This window comes from Pan troglodytes, chromosome 15 (assembly GCF_028858775.2).
Source record: "Pan troglodytes isolate AG18354 chromosome 15, NHGRI_mPanTro3-v2.0_pri, whole genome shotgun sequence".
Classification (NCBI taxonomy): domain Eukaryota; kingdom Metazoa; phylum Chordata; class Mammalia; order Primates; family Hominidae; genus Pan; species Pan troglodytes.
Window position 1 is genome coordinate 67787758 of NC_072413.2, and position 20227 is coordinate 67807984.

Sequence of the window (20227 nt, forward strand, 5' to 3'; positions counted from 1 at the left end):
GGCATGATGCCATACTGTGCCACCAGGGCGATGGCCAGCCCTTTAGGCTTCCATAAGTGAGCCTTGATCTTGCTGAACTCCATGGTGCAGCCCAGCGAGAGCATGATGAAGAACAACATGAACACCAGGATGACGCTCAGTGCCAGGTCTGTGGGGCGCTTGCCAAAGTTGGGTGGCAGGGTGAAGTTGAATGGGGCAGACACGTTGTGGGCCTCCATCCTCCTGTGAGGCAGTGGAAGACCACTCCTTGTTCTCCGGCTGACTCCGTTTCTTGTGCAGTTCTTGCTGGATGCCTTCTTTAATCACCTCTCAGGACAGAGAGTTTCTGGACAAAAGCTCTGGGCAAATAGAAGGGTTATGCAACTATCTGAGCTATTTCTCTGGCTGTCGCCCCAAAGAGGAACAGCCCAGAACCTTATCTGCCTGCCCTAGCTCTCCCAAGCTCCCTGACCTCTGCTGGATTCCTGGGTGCTACTTGTACTCCTCCCCTGTCACTTTGCTGCTTCTGGGCTTATTTCTCCCCTTTGCCCTCCACTGAGTGTGCCTCATGGGCATTCATTCAGTTACTGGGGACCGGCCCAGGGCCCACCTGAATCTAGGTCCAGCCCATCTCCTTCCCTGCAGCTCCTTTTCCCAGCTCCGCTCTTGATTCCTTAGTTTCTTGGTTGGGGGAAGGTGACCTCCCCATGTCCAGTGGGTTATCATTTGTCCCCAGAACCCATGAGAGTGAAAGGAGCTGGGTGTTGCCTTTGGTTCCTAGATACAGGTAGCATAGTCCAAGGGGGTGTGGGACAGCCAATGTCACTGGCCTCCAGGAGGGGATGTGTCCATGACCCTTTTCCTGGGAGCTGAGAGGATGCCAGTATCCTCCCTGCCTGTTCTGGTGAAATGTTTGTTTTATCCCCAAACTGGGACTGTATGAGTCCCAGGGAGGAATACTGGTGGTGGCTGCTCCACACTACCTGGAATGCTTACCATCAGAGGGAATAACCAGCTGGGAGGGTGGGTGGCCTCTCAGGAAGCTTGGAGGCTCTTTCCCCGAAAAGCAACCTGAGAGAACCCCGGCTGTGGAGATTGCTTTGTGCCCGAGGAGGCCCATTGCTTGCGAAACTTGCTGAGAAGGAAGCAGGAATGCAGTCTTTTCTTCCTGACTTCCTGATTGCTTTACTTTTGCACTGGGCCTGTGTGTTTCAGGCTGGGAGCCAGGCTTGGGGCGTGGAGCAGAAGCAGAGAGAGGTGGGCATGCCAGGGGCGGGGCCACCTAGTGTGTGAGGTTATCCTAAGCCTTGCTCTTTCCATCTATCCCCACTGCAGAGGTGGGACAAGGGAGGAGGGGTCTCCTTCAGAAACACAATTGCTTCTTGGCTTGGTTGGAACCTAGGAGGCCTGGGTGGGGTCTGAAACAGGTGATTAGGCTTTGTATGTAGGACTCCAGAGGGCAGAATAGGGACCAGGGTGTGAACCACTGTTGGGTGGAGGTGGGGACAGATTTTGGCTTGGTGCAAGGAACTACCTGAAAATGAGAGCTCTCCAAGAATGGCCTTGAGGCCTCTGGAATCCTGCTTGGGTAAGGGTTGGATGGCAGGATCCATACATATTGCATCATATCCATGAAAAGGCTGCTCCCTGGGCTTGCGCGGTGGGCAGCCTGCGGGGCCGTATACTGTGGCCCTGGCTGACATGAACTTGAAGCCTCTTTTCCTTTGAGAGTCTCTGCTAATGATTTCCTGGTGCTTGAGTTGGGCTGGTATCAAAGGGAGGGCAGGCAGAGGACTGGGCACTGGATGTGATGCCTGGACTGAGCGTTCCCACAGGGTAGGGTTGAGTCTCAGAGGAGGCTGCTTCCTCTCCCTGGGGCTAATCAGAAGGGAACAGAGTTGCTAGGGGAGAATTATTGATCACTAACTGAGTACCAGGCACCATGGGAGGCAAAAAATAAAATAAAATAAAATAAAAAAAAACTATATAATTCATGTTCCTGTTCTCAGGGACCTGATGGTCTGTAGAAGACCACAGGTGGCCAGATGGTACACAATGCAATATGGAAGCACGTGAGGGTGGAGGCCATGCAGTGCTGCCAGGTACACCTGTTCAGGTTGGGCACTACACAATGCTAGGGACGCCACTCTACAGATGTCTTGTGCAACCGTACATGAGGCCTTGAAGTCAAAGGAAGACGTTAGGTTTTTACACATTTGCCTGATGCCAAAGGGTGAGGAGGAATTGACCAATATCTGTTAAAGATCAGGGTCTGGGCATGTGTCTATTGATCTGATTGTGCACATCCAAAGAGAAGAGTTCCTATGAACACATTTGTAACCTGGATTCTAAACCACGTAGTCTCTATCAACTCTTCCTCCTCACCTCTTCTCAGGAACCCAAAATCCTTCCACCTCCTACTGTGAGTTTTTCCCTTTGAGAAAACACAGTTTCTTGCCCTGGCTGCCCCTCCTCCCACTCCTTCCCATTCCCTCTGTTCCTAGCAATGTGACTTTGCAGAGAATGGAAAAATCTCTTCCAGGAACCTGACACCCTCCATTCTTTTCCCCATATCCCCTCAGAATCTACTCTAATTTAATACAATTTTGGAGACAGGAAGATCTTTTTGTGTTATGTTAATGATACCTGAGAGTTGTTGAGCACATGCTGTGTGATGGATGCTGTGATTTAAATTACATTTCTTTTTAACTTTTATTTTAGATTTAGGGGTACATGTACAGGTTTGTTGTTACAGACAAACTTGTGTTATGGGGGTTTGGTGCATGGACCACTTTGTCACCCAGGTACTAAACATAGTACCTGATAGTTCTGATAGTTATTTTTCCTGATTCTCTCCCTTCTTCCACCCTCCTCCCTCAAGTAGGCCCCAGTGTCTGTTGTTCCCTTCTTCGTGCCCATTAGTTCTCATTATTTAACTCCCACTTATCGGTGGGAACATGCAGTATTTGGTTTTCTGTTCCTGCATTAGTTTGCTAAGAATATTGGCCTCCAGCTCCATCTGTGTTCCTGCAGAGAACATGATCTCATTCTTTTTTACGGCTGTATAGATTCCATGATGTATATGTACCACATTTTCTTTATCCAGCCTACTGTTGATGGGCATTTAGGTTGATTCTATGTCTTTGCTATTGTGAATAGTGCTGCAATGAACACACGTGTGCATGTGTCTTTATGGTAGAATGACTTATATTCCTTTGGGTATATACCCAGTAATGAGATTGCTGAGTTGAATAGTAGTTCTGTTTTTAGTTCTTTGAAAAATTGCCACACTATTTTCCACAATGGTTTAACTAATTTACCCTCTCACCAGCAGTGTATAAGTGTTCCCTTTACCTTGAATGTAAATGGGCTAAATGCCCCAAATAAAAGGCACAGAGTGGCAAGCTGGATAAAGAAGCAAGGCCGAACAGCATGCTGTCTTCAAGAGACCCATTTAACATGCAATGACACCCATAGGCTTAAAATAAAGGGATGGAGAAAAATCTACCAAGCAAATGGAAATCAGAAAAAAGCAGGGGTTGCAATCCTAATTTTAGACGAAGCAGACTATAAGCCAACAAAGATGAAAAAAGACAAAGAAGGGCATTACATCATGGTGAAGGGTTCAAATCAACAAAAAGGCCTAACTGTCCTAAATATAGATGCACCAAACACAGGAGTACCCAGATTCATGAAGCAAGTTCTTTTTAAAAAATAAATAATTGAAATTTATTTTTTATAATTCTGGAGGCTGGAAAGTCTAAGATCAAGGTGCTGGCAGATTCAGTATCTGATGAGGGCTGCTCTCTGCAGATAATGCCTTGTTGCTGCATCCTCCAGAGGGGGTGAATGCATAAAGCAAGTTCTGAGAGACCCATGAAGAGACTTAGACTCCCACACAATAACAGAGGGAGACTTCAACACCCCACTGACAGTATTAGACAGATCATCAAGGCAAGATGAATCATCAAAGCAAAGATACTCAGGACCTGAACTCAACACTTGACTGAATGGACCTAGTAGACATCTATAGAACTCTCCACCCCAAAACAACAGAATATACATTCTTCTCATTGCCACATGGCACATTCACTAAAATCAACCAAAGAATTGGACATAAAGCAATTCATAGCCAATGCAAAAAACAAAAATAAAATTATACCAATCACACCCTTGGACAACAAAGCAATAAAAATAGAATTGAGTACAAAGAAAATTGCTCAAAACCATACATTTACACGGAAATTAAACAGTCTCCTCCTGAATGACTTTTGGGCAAATAAATTAAGGGAGAAATCAATAAGTTATTTGAAACTAATGAGAACAAAGATACAGCATACCAGAATCTCTGGGATACAGCTAAGGCAGTGTTAAGAGGGAAATGTATAGCACTAAATGCCCACGTTTTTATTTAGTCTTCGCAATAGCCTTATGAGATAAGATGCTATTGCTATCCTTATTTTATAGGTTAGGAAAAGGCTTAGAGTGGTTAAATAATCTGCCCAATTTGCATGGCTAGTGAGTGGTACAATTGGTATTCATGCCCAGCCTGGTTCCGGGCCCCAGCTGCTCTTCTGACCTGCTCCTTCTTTTGCCTCATCCTGTCTCCCGAGTTAACCTGCTTTTTGAGACCTGAAAGCTTTGACTGGAAAAGATCCTGTGATTGCATATTTTTTCCAAACTGGCCTAGACTTGTTCTTTCACAGGCTGGATGTAGCAAGCAACACAACAAACACAACACCCAAACAATCATGGGGGGGTAGTGGTGGCTGTGTAAATTTTACTTAAGGGACATTTTAATTTCATCTCTGGCAAAAGTCAGCTATTTTCCCAGATTCTGAAGTGGCATAAAAAGCCTTCAGTCAGCCATTGCTCTTGACAGCAGAATTCTACTTGTAGAAAATTATCCTATAGAGATAATTGCTTGAGGATCTACGTAAAGAGATTTTCACTGCAGCATTGCTTTGTAATAGTGAACTATTGGAAATAACCTAAATATCTATTAGTAGGTGATTGGTTATGGCCCATTTAAAAGAATGTAGCCATTAAAAAATATGGTAGTGACTTATGGTATAAATGTGGCTGTAGAGGCTGGACATGGTGGCTCATGCCTGTAATCCCAGCACTTTGGGAGGCTGAGGCAGGAGGATTGCTTGAGTCCAGGAGTTCCAGACCAGCCTGGGCAACATAATAAGACCTAGTCTCTACACAGAATAAAAAATTAGCGAGGTGTGGTGGCAGGCACCTATATCCCCAGCTACTTAAAAGGCTGAGGCAAGAGGATCGCTTGAGCCCAGGAGTTTGAGAGGTCAGGGCTGCAGTGAGCTATGATTGCGCACTGCACTCTAGGCTGGGCGACAGAGTGAACCTTGAGGCTAAAAAGAAAAAGAAAAAAGGGGCTGGATGGCTGGGCTCGGGCTCATGCCTGTAATTCCAGCATTTTGAGAGGCTGAGGTGGGAGGATCACACAAGCTCAGGAGTTTGAAACCAGCCTGGGCAACATAGTGAGGGCTTGTCCCTACAAAAAATAATTTTAAAAATTAGCTGTGTGTGGTGGTGCATGCTTGTAGTCCTAGCTACTTGGGAGGCTGAGATTGGAGGATTGCTTGAGCCCAGGAGATGGAGGCTGCAGTGAGCTGTGATTGCACCACTGCATCCAGCCTGGGTGACGGAGCAAGACCCTGTCTAAAACAAACAAATCAGAAAGAAAGAAAGAGGCTATTTCTCCCTTCCTTTTCTAGAAATCATTCAAAAGCAACAAGGAAAATGGGGAAAAATTCCATAGACAATAATTTTTTGGTGAAACGGGGACACATATCATTTGCAGACTCCAGAATGCGTGAAAAGGCTGCCAGTGTCACCATTAGGCAGCACTCACTAGGGAGAAAGAGAATGCAGAGGGGGTGGATGTCAGGAAGCTCTAGGAATATGTATACCTCCTGCAGGTGGAGGATGCAACCTCAGGTGCAAAAGAGATCTCCTTCCTTTGTAACAACAGCTATGGGAATTGGGTGAGCAAGGCTGACAGCAGAAGCCATCTTATACCCCGCTCAGGTTCATACAGCCCGTAGAAGCGGACGTTTTAGCTATCCATTGCTGTATAACAAACCACCCCCAAACTTGGTGATTTTAAACATTTATTTGTTATTCTCTTTCACAGTTCTGGGATATGACAGGTTCAGCTGATGGCTTTTGCTTGGGGTCCTCATATGGTTGCTGAGGATAAGTCATCTGCATCGTGATCTCAGAGTAGTCAGACTTTTTATCTGGTAGCTGATGGCCCCAGAGCAATTGCTCCACGAGGCTTAAGTCAAAGCTGCAAGGCATCTTATGACCTAGTATGGAAGGCCTACAATGTCACTTTCAGCACATTATATTTTGTCAAGCAATTTACTAAGAGTGTCCCAGATTTGAGGGATGGGAGAAATAGACTCCATCTCTAAATGGGAAGAGTAGCAAAGAATTTATGACCATCATTAACTGTCCACATGGGGCTATACAAAAAATCAAATGGATGAGCAGTAGTTGTATGAAGCAGTCTGTGTCTATGGCTGATGGTGGTGGAGGGAAGCCAGCTATCCTAAAAGGATACCTTGTCCCACCCCACAACAGAGCCTCATGCAAATAACTTGCCCACTCAATAATGAGTGACACATAGTATCAAATTAAATCCACTATAAGGTGAAGGAGGAAAAAAGAGTGTCAAACATTTCCAACAATTGAAGAATACTTACCAGAAAAAATTGACATAGAGCAGCTGAAAAAAGCATTAGGCAATTGAATTTTAAAAAGTGAATGCAGTAATTGCTTCTATGAAGGAAGACCACAAAACAGAAATACATTAACAGATTTTTTTTAAATTACCATTTTGCAACCCCTAATATAGCAATTGGTTTAGGTAGGGATCATCAATAGATGTGAAAACCCTTGAGTAAAAGGCAATTGGGGAATAATATATTTATGGTGATAAAGTATCACCACATGGAGTAATTATAGAGGGAAGATATGTACCTGGAGAAACCTAGCAGTTACCCATTTTAACCAAGTGGTCAAACTTGGAATTACTGATATCAAGACAGCCTAAACTCATGTGCCTCCTGATGGAATGCAATATGAAATTCACAACATCATTACAGGCAAAATGTTTAATCTGAATTTTATCAAGTCTTTGGACCTAGCTGGCAATTTATCAGAAATACAAATGCTAGATAAACAAATGAAATATAAAGAAACAACCTGACAAATCTAGTCTATGGGATATTTTATAAAACAACTGGCATGGATTCTCTCTTTTTTTTTTCACATGTAGGGAGGACACAAGTTTTGTGCCCCTTGTCACAATGACCCCAGATTCCCGTTTGGTGTATTGTAAACAGAGGAGCCACTCTTCAACCTCCCTGCCCTAAGCAAACCCTGGCATATACTCTTAAAGAAGTAAATGTCATAACAAAAGTTGGAGAGCTAGTCTAGATTAAAAGAGAATAAAGGCTGGGCGCAGTGGCTCATGCCTGTAATCCCAGCACTTTGGGAGGCCGAGGCTGATGGATCATGAGGTCAAGAGATTGAGACCATCCTGGCCAACATAGTGAAACCTCATATCTACTAAAAATACAAAAATTAGCTGGGCATTCTGGCAGGCACCTGTAGTCCCAGCTACTTGGGAGGCTGAGGCAGGAGAATTGCTTGAACCCGGGAGGTGGAGGTTGAAGTAAGCTGAGATCTCGTCACTGCACTCCAGCCTGGTGACAGAGCAAGACTCCATCTCAAAAAAAAAAAAAAAAAAAAAAAGAGAATAAAGAGACACAACAAGCAAATGCAATGTATAATTGGATACTGGGTTGGAATAGTATTTAAAAACATTTTTTGAGGTAATTGGGGAAATTTGAGTATAGATTATATATTAGATGATATTATAAAGTTATTGTTAAATTAGTATGGTTGCTATGGTCTGACTGCTTGTGCCCCCCTAAGATTCATATGTTGAAACCTAATCACCAATGTGATGGGAGGTGGGGTTGTTGGGAGGTGATTAGGTCATGGGGGCAGAGCTCTCATGAATGGGTTTTGTGGCCTTATAAAAAAGGACCCATAGAGCTGCCTTGCCCCCTCCACCATCTAAGGGCACAGCAAGAAGGTACCATCTGTGAACCAGAAAGTAGGCCTTTGCCAGACACTGAATCGTGGGTGTCTTGATTTTGGACTTCCCAGCCTCTGGAACTGTGAGAAATAATTTTCTGTTATTTACAAGCTACCCTGTCTATGGTAATTTATTCTAGCAATTCAAATGGTCTAAGATAGGGGTTATATAGTGGAATGTTTTTATTTTAGGAGGTGCAGACTAAAGTTTTTGTGGTTGAAGTGTTCTGATGTCTACAATCTATTTAAAAATGATTTGGAAAAATGCATGTATGTATTGTTTGTGAGTATAGAGACAGTGAAAGCACATATAGCAAAATAATAATAATTGGTGAATCTATGTGAAGTATATGATATATGACTGCTCATTGTATTATTCTTTCAACATGTCTGTAGCTCTGCAAGTTTTCAAAATGAAAAGTTGAAGGGAAAAAGAACATAGGGATGAGATTGTGAGATAACAGAATGAGATGAAGCATGGGTGGGCAGAACTCAGATCAAAGTATCAGAGAAATAAGGATGAAATGGAAGGGGTGCAAATAATAGGCAATTAAAAAAACCACAGCAAGGGACAAAAATATAATTTTCTGAAATAGAGACATTAATTTATATTATGTATCAGAGAAAATTAATGCAGGAGAGCCAACCTAGAGATGTGTCCTAGTAAAGTTATTAAACTTCAAAGATAACTAAGCAAAATGATCAAGTCACTGAGGGGCGGGGGAAGCAGGCTTGTTTCCGAGTTCCGTGCAGCAACATTCAATGTCAGAAGAAAGTCATGCAATACTTAAAAAAGATGTCCAAGGGAAAAAAAAGTGTTACACATGGAGTTCAAATCCAGCCAAATTATCCTTCAACCATAAAGACTACAGATATCCTCGATCATAAAATAATTCAGGGGATGTTGATTCTTTGAATCTTCCTTGAAGAAACAATCAGAGGATGGATGCCAGCCAACAAAGAGATAACTGAGGACATTATAGAAAAAAGACTGGAGGCAACTTTGAATATATGTAATGTAGACTAAAGCAAAAATAATTCCACACTTTAGAGTGATTGAAAATAATGTAAAAATGACATGTCCTGACAATGTATAAATACATGCACTGAACAAATACTCGTGGAGGAAGGGGGAAAGTAGGTGAGAGGTAGATTAAGGTAACTGATTGTTACATCTGTAATAAGTGGGAGTCAAAAAATATTACTCAAGACTGACAAACCAAGTAATAGAAGCATACACATTTTTAATAGTACAAAATGAAACTCAGAGAAAGAGGTTCTCTTTGGTAGGAGAGAGGAGGAAGAGAGGAAGAGGAAATGTGCTTTTTTTTTTCATTGTTCCTAGGCACTAATAGACATTTCTTGAATAATAGAAGACTAGAGGTATTTTTTAAAAGTTTTATTATAAAAGTAACAGAGCAAAAATGAAAACCTATTGAAATTTGAAAAGAATTATTCACAGCAACAAAGACAACAGACTACATAGTGAATGTTTTTAAAAAACTATATATAAACAAAAATAGAACATAATGTTACTATGTTAGAACTAACGCTAATTTATTTGACATATGAATAGATGTTGAAATAGGCTTAACTCACCTATTAAAATAAACAATATTTCAGAGTATTCTTAGGCAACACCCACCTTCATGCTGAGTTCAAGCAAGTGAGCACCTACAATAGGTGTTTTCAGAAAGGCTGAAAATAGGCCAGGTGCAGTGGCTCATGCCTGTAATCCCAGCACTTTGGGAGGCCGAGGTGAGTGGATTACTTGAGGTCAGGAGTTTGAGACCAGCCTGGCCAATATGGTGAAACCCCATCTCTACTAAAAATAAAAAAATTATCCAGGCATGGTGACACATGCTTGTAATCCCAGCTACTCAGGAGGCTTCGAAGCAGAAGAATTGCTTGAACCCGGGAGGCAGAGGTTGCAGTGAGCTGGGATTGTGCCATTGCACTCCAGCCTGGGTGACAGAGCGAGACTTCATCTTAAAAAAAAAAAAAAGGTTGAAAATAAAAGTACATACAAAGATAGGTGAGGCAAATGCAAAACAAAACAAAAGACAAACAAAAGAAAGCCCAGGTCATAATATTAATATCACACTAGATGGAGATGAAGAAAGTCACTTTAAGGTGGGGTGCTGTGGCTCATGCTCGTAATCCCAGTGCTTTGGAAGGCTGATGTGAGAGGGTCACTCCAGCCCAGGAGTTCAAGACCCGCCTAGGTAACATAGACCCTGTCTCTACAAAACATTAAAAAAAAAATTAGCCAGGAGTAGTGTTGCATAACTGTAGTCCCAGCTATTCAGGAGGCTGAGCTGGGAGGATCACTTGAGCCAGGGAGGCTGAGGCTGCAGTGAGCAGTGATAGAGCTACTATACTATACTCTAGCCTGGGTGATACAGCCAGACTCTGCCTCAAAAAAAAAAAAAAAAAAAAAAAAAAAGAAAGAAAGTCACTTTATAATACTTAAGGATGGAATCCACAATGAATACAACAGTTCTGAATATCTATGTACCAAATAGCAAAGCACAACATTCATAAAGCTAAAATTATAAGAGATACAGGGGGTAAAAACAGACAAACAAATGGTAGGAAACTTTAATTCACCCATCACAGTCAATGATGGATCAACTGAAAAAAAAATAATTAGGATATAGAAAACCTAAATATCATATTTAGAAAAGCAGATACAGGTTTACAATGTCTTTTCCAAAACTCTCTATAGTTTTTCAAAGTGTGGAAAGCTGATATAATACATATACTGAATATTATGTAATATCTTAATTGGGGTTCATAATGAAACACATTGGTATTTCTGCAGTGAACCATATGATGCGGGAAGCAAAAACCATAACTAGTCTTACATCAGTTTAGAACAGAGTTTGCTGTCAAAGGAGTTACAAAAAAAAGTTTAGAAATCAGAACATTTTGGATTTAGGATATTTCAGAGTTGGGAAGGTGACTCTGTGTTGGGCTCCACATAAGGAAAAATTTCAACCTAGAACTGTCTAAAAAAGAAATGAAGTCCCTTGGAAGTGCCTGCCACTGGGGCTCAGGTGGGTGGGAGACATTCAAGCAGAGATGACCGTTTTTTCAGGCGACTCAAGTACCAAGTAGAGAGTTGGACAAGGAGACTACCAAGTTATTTTCTCACCTGGGATTCTAGGGTTAGACTAGCTGGAAAGTGGTGGGTTAGAGAAGGGGGATGAACAGAATGGGTTCATACAATCCTATGCGTTGTCTCTTAGGTATCTGTCAAAATTAAAGCAAAATGGTACTGATCCAGTGTTCCAACATGTGGTTGGGAAATGCGTATACAAGCTACTAACTCAGTGAAGATAGCAGACAAGTTGCTTTTTACAAGCTCTTAGAGGATGGATCCCATTCCAAAGTAGGCGTAAAATATGCTGAAAAGTGGCTGGGCGCGGTGGCTCATGCCTGTAATCTCAGAAATTTGGGAGGCTGAGGAGGGTGGATCACCTGAGGTCAGGAGTTCGAGACCAGCCTGGTCAACATAGTGAAACCATGTCTCTACTAAAAATACAAAAATTAGCTGGGTGTGGTGGCACATGCCTGTAATCCCAACTACTCGGGAGGCTGAGGCAGAAGAATCGCTTGAACCTGGGAGGCGGAGGTTGCAGTGAGCTGAGATTATGTTATTGCCCTTCAGCCTGGGCAACAAGAACAAAACCCCGTCTCAAAAAAAAAAAAAAAAAGTCCTGAAAGGTAGGGTAGCAAGTGGGGCTTTGAAGGGACAGCAAGCTTGTCCCCTCGCTTCCTATGGCTGAAGCAGCAATATCACTCAACGAGTACTTCTGAACTCTTTCTGTGCCATCAAGCACATTTGTAAATTTCTGCATTTGGTGCTGCATAGCTGGGGGCCACAGCAGGTTTAGGCGGTCAGTGAATACTGACAATAGAGAGCTTGGCCCATTTCTGAGAGCTGATAGGTCAGGTGGATGCTGGCGAGAAAAGGCAGTGGCAAGTGGAGGGCATTAGGCCTTTGTTGGGCCATAATTGGCTGATTTGATGATTATGAGCGAGGACTGGGGAATGGGGAAGGTCATTGCTGCTGGCTGCCGCTACCTGCCACGTGTCAGTGACGTCTTCTGGGTGCATGGGTTTCCTGACCCTTGTTGGGTTGCTTTACTGCTTTTTAAAACTTCCAAAGGACTCACCCTGCCTTCTTGGGAACAACTATCAGTGTTTGATGACTTTTGCTGAGGGAGCTCTTTCAATTATCTTCCTGGAATCACGCCAGTTGTGATTACTGCCACACTCTCTATGGTTCCACCACTCAGCCTGGAAAATGGTGAGGCTGGTGGAGTGGAGGTCAGCTACCCTCTGAAGCACTTCTTTCCCCCTTGCAACTTTAAGCAAACATTCCATGGCCAGAAGGGAGCAAAGTCTGTGGGAGGGCAGAGAGCAGCAGGACTCACCCGGTCAGAAGTCCTTTAAAACATTGATTTCTCTTCAGCTTGAACAAAACAACATGAGTTGCATTATGGAGGAGGCAGAAAATGAAGATAAGCACAAAAAAGAAAACAAAAATCTCACCACGCAGAGATAAGTGCTATTCATGGTTTAGTCTGACTGTTTCCAACTGGGTTCCTAGATGTCCTGGGGTTCTATGGAGGTGCTTCTAAGACGCCTTAAATACTTAGAATTTAACCAAAGAATGGCCGGGTGCAGTGGCTCATGCCTGTAATCTCAGCACTTTGGGAGGCCGAAGCAGGTGGATCACCTGAGGCCAGAAGTTCAAGACCAGCCTAGCCAACATGGTGAAACTCCATCTCTACTGTAAATACAAAAAAAAAAAAAAAAAAAAATAGGCCAGGCGCGGTGGCTCATGCCTGTAATCCCAGCACTTTGGGAGGCCGAGGCAGGTGGATCACGAAATCAGGAAATCGAGACCATCCTGGCTAACATGGTGAAACCCCATCTCTACCAAAAAAAAAAAAAAAAAAAAGCCGGGCCTAGTGGCCGGTGCCTGCAGTCCCAGCTACTCAGGAGGCTGAGGCAGGAGAATGGCATGAACCCGGGAGGCGGAGGTTGCAGTGAGCCGAGATTGCGCCACTGCACTCCAGCCTGCGTGATAGAGTGAGACTCCATTAAAAAAAAAAAATTAATCAAAGTAGAAAATAAAAAAAAATTAATCAAAGTAGAAAATAAACAAAACAATATTTTGTTTATTGACATAAAAATGGCAATAAACAAAAAAAAACAGCAACCTTGGGGCAAACAGCAGTCTCATGGAGACCACCAGCATGTGATCGTGTGTGTCTCTGCCAGCCTCAGCCCAGCTCCTCCTGCTGTCCCTGGGTGGTTATTTGCACTTGTCATGAATGTGCCTTGGTTGGAAGGCTGGAGCCCTGCAGACCCACACGTCTATCAGAGGGCTCAGGGCCTTACCTTCTGTATGTTCACCTCATGAGGAAATCGTGGGGTGTGTAAGAAGTGAATTTGTAACACATCGTGGTGTGATTCCATTGTATTATGGATCACTTTAGCACCTGTCTTTTATTTTTATTATTGAGGTATGGTAAATACCTCTTAATAGAAATACATTTCAATAAGTGGCAGGATACAGAATGCTGAGTACTAACCTTCCCCACCCCAAGCCCACAATATCCTGTAACCTGTGGCCCCTCAGCTACCTGGCTGGGAAGTTCCCTCATGCCTTTAGAGGAGGATTTCAGAAATGTGGAGAGAAAGAAGCATGAGGATACTCAGCTTTCTCATTGAAACTGAAAACAGAGGAAAGTATTGATGGCTTTCAAGACCAGAATCTAGGCGAGGTGTGGTGGCTCATGCCTGCAATCCCAGCACTTTGGGAGGCCAAGGCAGGAGGACTGCTTGAGATCAGGAGTTTGAAATTAGCCCGGGCAACATAAGGAGACCCCATCTTTACAAAACAATGAAGAATTAGCTGGGCTTGGTGGCGTGTGCCTATTGTTCCAGCTACTTGGGAGGCTGAGGCAGGAGGATCCCTTGAGCCCAGGAGGTAGGGGCTGCAGTGAGCCATGATGGCACCACTACACTCCATCCTTGGCAACAGAGTGAGACTCTGTCTCAAAACAACAACAACAACAACAACAAAAACAAAGACCAGAATCTAAACAGTTGTCTAAATAGCAAAAGAAGAGCTGGGTTGGGGAAGGGAAGAGAATCAGAGGGAAAGCTGGAGAGAAACAAAGTTCCTGCACCCTGACCCACTATCCCACCCAAGGTCACAATCCTGGGTTGGAGACAGTCACCAGAATAAATGTGGGGACTCTGAGGCCAGAGAAGACCTGTGCTCCTTCCCAAGCATGGCCTGGGGAAGTTGGCTGAGATCCTGGAGTACCCTGTCTGGTCAGCTGTCATTGTGTCTGACGACTGCTGGATGGAGCACTGAGGCAGAGAGGCCACAAGTTGGCAAAGTCCTCCTCCTTGAGACTCCCGTGGCTCAATGGGTACAGGGAGCCAAAGGCCCATGGGACGTGACCAACTCAGCATTCCACTGAGTCTATATGATCAAACAGCAAACTGTTTATCATGAATACAGAATGTGGGCAAACTCACGACCGTGCCTGCCCCAGAAGGTTTGCTGAGGGCAATCACTTCCTGGCGCCAAGCTCCTTGAGGTTATCTACTGGGACATCTAGAGAATGCAGTCTTGCGGGACTACTCTGGACGAGCAGCTGACCCCTTCTTCCACCCCCCTTCTCACTATGTCTTTTGCCTAATAAATACGGAGGGCTGTGTAAAGGTCAGGGCCCTTGTCCACTAGAGGCAAGGTGCCCCCTGACCCCTTCTTCCAAATATACGCTTTTGTCTTTTATTCCTGCATTCGCCCGCTTTGTTCAGTCTCCCTAGGTCCATGTGGGTTACATAGTGGCGCCGCAGAACAGGGACTTCAAGGACGTAAACGAAGAAGGTCTGCTGGAGCAGAGGAACTGAAATTGAGAAGGTGAACGGGGACCCCAGGCCGAGTCTGCCGACAGGGATATAAGGTCGGTGCCCTAAAGAGGTACCGGGAGCAGTGCTTTAAAGAAGTACTGGGAATGGGAAGTTTTCTGAATCAGGGTAACATGAGGCAGAATTTGTCTGTTGGAGAAAAACATTATGTGCAGTTGCTTAAAGTTTTGTTGAAACAAACTGGTGCTCAGGTCAGTTCTCAGACATTAAGATGCTGCCGGAGGTTATTACGCATAACCCATGGTTTCCACAGGCAGGCACTCTTGATGTGGAAAATTGGGATAGAGCAGAAGGATTAAAACAGGCTCATCAAAAAGGTTTTAAAGTTGATTCTTCAGTTTTTTCCACTCAGAGTTCAGTTTGTACTTCTGCCATTATCTCACTATTCTGCGGGGTAGCAGGCTGAATCTAAAAATCTGAAAGAATCTGTTGTCCCACCCACAGATCCAATTGAAAATCAAAGACAGGAGAGGGAGAATAAAAATTGGCCTATACCACCTCCTCCAGTTGCAGAAACATCTGTACTGCCTCCTTTGGTGGCAAAAATAGAGAGCCCCCAATACAGAGAATTTATGCTCTGCTGTCATAGCCGGAGAGCCCTTAGGACCTTGCGCTTTTCCTATTTCCGTAACGCCTGATCCAAATAATCTGCAGCAGGTTATCCACGAACACACTCCACTAGAGTTTAAGTTGTTAAAGGAATTAAAAGCGAGTGTGGTAAATAATGTCATACAGAGCCCATTCACTTTAGGATTGCTAGAATCAGTGTTTGGTGCCATACATCTTTTACCCTTTGATGTGAAACACTTGGCGCGAACTTGCTTGTCTGCGAGTGCATATCTGATGTGTAATTTCAATTGGCAAGAAATGTGTGCAGAGCAGGCTAGACAGAACTGTGCTGCTGGAAACGGAGACATTACAGAGGATATGCTATTGGGTAATGGCCCTTATTCAGACCTGGAACGTCAAATGGCACTCCCAGACGCTGCTTATCAGCAGTGAGCATAGGCCACTAAATGCACTTGGGCCACAATTCCTGAAGAGGGAGTCCCAGTACAATCCTTTTTACATATCATGCACGGGTCATAGGAACCCTATGCACAGTTTCTTGCAAGATTACGAGACGCAGTGAAGCATCAGATTCCTCATACCATGGCTGCAGAAATGCTAACCTTAACTCTAGCTTTTGAGAATGCAAACGCAGATTGTAAAAGTGCACTGGCACCTGTGAGATGTACAAAAAACTTGGGAAATTTTCTCAGAGCTTGTCAAGTTGCAGGAACTGAGCTTCATCGCTCTTCAATGTTAGCTGAAGCAATGGCTAATTTAGTAGCTGACAAATCTAAAAGGAGCCAAGGGTCAAACTCTAAAATGGGAAAATGTTATAATTGTGGAAAAACTGGACATTTAAAAAAGGAATGCCACCAGATCTCAGGACAGAAAGGATCTTACAATGCAGTTCCTCCACCAGCGGAAAAAACGCCAGGACTTTGTCCTCGCTGTAACAAAGGAAATCACTGGGCTAATCACTGCCGCTCAAAATTTCATCGGAATGGCACCCCCCTGTCGGGAAATGAGATGGGGGCCTGGACTTGGGTCCCACAAACAGTGAGGGCATTCCCAGTCCAGACCTTAACCCCGTTTTAGGCATGGGTTCCCGGAGGCGCATTGATTCCCTCACCCCAGGAACACCAGGAAGTGCAGGATTAGATCTACCTGCCAGAGAAAGAATCACATTAGTCGGGGGAGACAAACCCATCAAAGTTCCCACTGGTATTTGGGGACCTTCACCAGCAGGATACATGGGACTAATTTTAGGCAAAAGCTGCCTTAACTTGCAAGGCATGACTGTAGTCCCAGGAGCTGTTGACTCTGATTATGAAGGAGAAACTCAAGTAGTTTTAATGTCACAAGATCTTTGGGTTTTTGAACTGGGAGAATATATTGCTCAATTATTGCTTATTCCCTGCAAATTACACCCTTCTCCATGAAAGGAGAAACGAGGAAATAAAGGGTTTGGGAGCACAACTACATGGGAAATCTATCTATCCCGACCCATAGCCTCTAATAGACCCACCTGTGTAGTACAAATTAAAGGAAAGAAATTTTATGGGCTTATGGATACAGGAACTGATGTATCAGTAATATCTAAAGACAATTGGCCCCCATCCTGGCTCTTGCAATTAACTTCTACATCCCTAGTGGAAGTAGGAACAGCTCAAAGTGTTCAACAGAGTGCTGAGATTTTACCTTGTCTTGGTCCGGATGGGCAGTCATGTACTTTTCAGCCTTATGTTGCAAATATAGCTATCAGTTTATGGGGCTGAGACTTACTTACAGCATGGGAGATGAGACTTACAAATGAAAACTTTGATAACCCAGGATTTAAAATGTTGAAGGACATGGATATCAGAGTGAAAAAGGTTTAGGGAAATTCCTACAGGAAAATCCTAACCTGATATCAGTAACTGGAAAAACAGATAGAAAAAGGCTAGGAAATCAGGATTTCTGACAGAGGTCATTGATATTTCTCCCCTGCCCACTGCCTTACCATTAGAATGGCTTAGTGACAAACCTGTGCGGGTGGATCAATGGCCCCTAACACAGGAGAAGCTAGATACCTCTGGTGCTTCAGCGCAATGCTCAGAGCTAATTGCAGTCATTCAGGTTTTACAGCTCACAGCTTCAGATCCTATCAACATTGTCTGTAATTCAGCTTATGTTGTAAACGTAGCCAGTCACATTCATATGGAAACTGCTACAGTTAAAAGTACACTAGACCCAGAACTGCTTAATTTGTTTCACTTATTCTCAAATGCTGCCATGCTACATGCCAAACAGGTGAGACAGCTGGTCATGTACAGTGACATTGTCTGTCATCATTTGCTCATATGGGGATACTTAAACAATTAAAAACTGACAATGGACTCGCTTATACTAGTCATGCTTTTCAAAATTTCTTACAGCTTTGGGCTATAACCCATAAAACAGGAATTCCTTATAATCCTAAAGGACAAGGCATTATAGAGCAGGCACATTGAGCATTACAACACATGTTGAAAAGACAAAAAGGGGGTATAGGAGGCCAACTACCACCTCAATCAAAACTACATTTAGCCTTATTTACTTTACATTTTTGGACTCCTTGTACAGATGGTAAGACTCCAGCAGAAAGACATTGGCAAGTGTTAGAGGAAAAGAGGAAAGTTTATCTGAAAGCATTATGGAAATCCCTGGAAGGACAATGGAAAGGTCGGATGGATTTACTGACGTGGAGAAGAGGGTATGCTTGTGTTTTCACAGGAGATGGACAAGCCGTGTGGGTGCCCTCAAGGTGTGTGCAACCATGGAATGGGAGACTGGAGGAACCCAGGGTGGCCAACCATGGGTCCGGTCCCTCTGGTGTGAGCCATGAGCCAGCTGAGCCTGAGTGCAAAGACGGAGAGAAGGCCGACCACAGTCATGACATCAACCCCCATAACCTGGGGACAACTCAAAAAACCACACAGGAAGCTAAGAAACTACTGGAGCACCAGGGACAGTCTGTAAAATTGGATGGACCACCAATGGGAAAATGAGAGCTGCCCACCCTGGCCTTACACTCCTTCAATTAATACATAAACAGAAAGGAGGATATACAGAGAGCCAAAGGCCCATGGGACGTGACCAACATTCCACTGAGTCTATATGATCAAACAGCAAACTGTTTATCATGAATACAGAATGTGGGCAAACTCATGACTGTGCCTGCCCCAGAAGGTTTGCTGAGGGCAATCGCTTCCTGACGCCAAGCTCCTTGAGGTTATCTGCTGGGACATCCAGAGAATGCAGTCTTGCAAGCTTACTCTGGACCGAGCAGCTGACCCCCTCTTCCACTTCCCTTCACACTATCTCTTTTGCCTAATAAATACGGAGGGCTGTGTACAAGGTCAGGTCCCTTGTCCACTAGAGGCAAGGTGCTTCCTGACCCTTCTTCCAAATATACTCTTTTGTCTTTGTCTTTTATTCCCGCATTTGCCTCCTTTGTTCAGTTCCCCTAGGTCCTTGCAGGTTACAAATGGGCGTGCAACTGGCTGGTTTGGAAGGGACTTCAGGGCTGGGATAAGAAGAAGCATAGTGCAGGACTCAGGACTGGGATTAGGGAAGGAGTGTTCTGGGCGGAGGGAACAAGTGGAGCGGGCCTGGTTTGGGGCTCATTTGGCTGAAGGGGCAGAGGAAAAGTTAAGGAGGAAGGGGCACGCTGGTCGGTGTAGGCTGTGGAGGGGACTGCTGATTGTGATTGTATTCTCAGAGTGGTGGGGGCCATTGAACATTTTAAAGAGGGCAGCAACATGATCATTCATTCTGGCTGCTTTGTGGGAAATGCCTTCCAGGGATTAAGAGTGGAAGAAGGAAGATGACGATAATCCAGACCAGAGATGAAGGTGGCTTGAGGGCGGCTTGGCCACGGCTGTGCTGTCCCACATGGAAGCCATTGGCCACATTAGCTATGAGCACTTGGAATGTGGCTGGTCTGAATGGAGATGTGCTGTGAGTGTAAAATACAGACCGAATTTTAAAGCCTTAGTACAGAAACAAGAACATCAAATATCACATGGATAATTTTTAAAACTATTGATTACACGTGGAAATAACACTGTATTTTGACCACCACGCTGTATGGGGTTAAATATTTTATTAAAATTCATCTTGCTTGCTTCATTTTACTTTAAAATCTGTCATCTAGAAAATCTAAAGTTAGATACATGGCTTGTGTTTGTAGCTTGTGTGATATTTCCAGTGGACAGCAGTGGACTAGAGTGCTAGCAGTGCGTGGCAAGAAAGGCTTGGATCTGTGTTGATCCTGAAATAGAGCTGAGGAGAGCATCAGGGGTAAAGGAGGGAGAGCTGAGCCATGGATTTATCGGTTTTCTAGGAATGAGGGATCCTGGGGAAGAAACACGTCTGGGGAGAGGCCATTCATGAATAAAATGTGCAAATGTTGAGTGGTCCCTTCATCATCCAGGTGGAGATGTGGAGTATGGGGCTGGATTTTAGAGGCAGTCAGGATGCACAATGGAAGTCATCAGCGTTTGGGTGGCATTTATAGTGCTGGGACTACAGGAGATGATCTGGAAGTGAACATGAAAACGGAAGAGAAGAGGACTGA

At 44.0% G+C, this 20227-nt stretch overlaps 2 protein-coding genes and 1 non-coding gene across 5 annotated transcripts in view; 1 reads left to right on the forward strand and 2 right to left on the reverse strand.

Annotated features, from left to right (window-relative positions):
* Nucleotides 1–218, reverse strand: part of SLC10A1 (solute carrier family 10 member 1) — a 21205-nt gene extending 20987 nt beyond the window's left edge. The window contains exon 1 of the mRNA XM_510035.6: nucleotides 1–218. This exon is cut by the window's left edge and continues 138 nt beyond it. Coding sequence (XP_510035.2) covers nucleotides 1–218 — 218 coding nt within the window.
* The window catches only part of SRSF5 (serine and arginine rich splicing factor 5), an 88849-nt gene extending 69787 nt beyond the window's left edge, over nucleotides 1–19062 (forward strand). For 2 of the 3 annotated variants that reach the window (XR_008539259.2, XR_008539260.2), the window contains one exon: nucleotides 1–19062. This exon is cut by the window's left edge. The gene's annotated coding sequence lies outside the window, so the exon portion shown is untranslated. The other variant, XR_010151174.1, reaches the window with a different exon arrangement.
* Nucleotides 7268–7394, reverse strand: LOC112205496 (small nucleolar RNA SNORA11). Its single transcript, XR_002939448.2, has one exon. It is a non-coding gene; the product is annotated as a small nucleolar RNA SNORA11 (small nucleolar RNA).
* Nucleotides 19063–20227: the final 1165 nt, after the last annotated feature.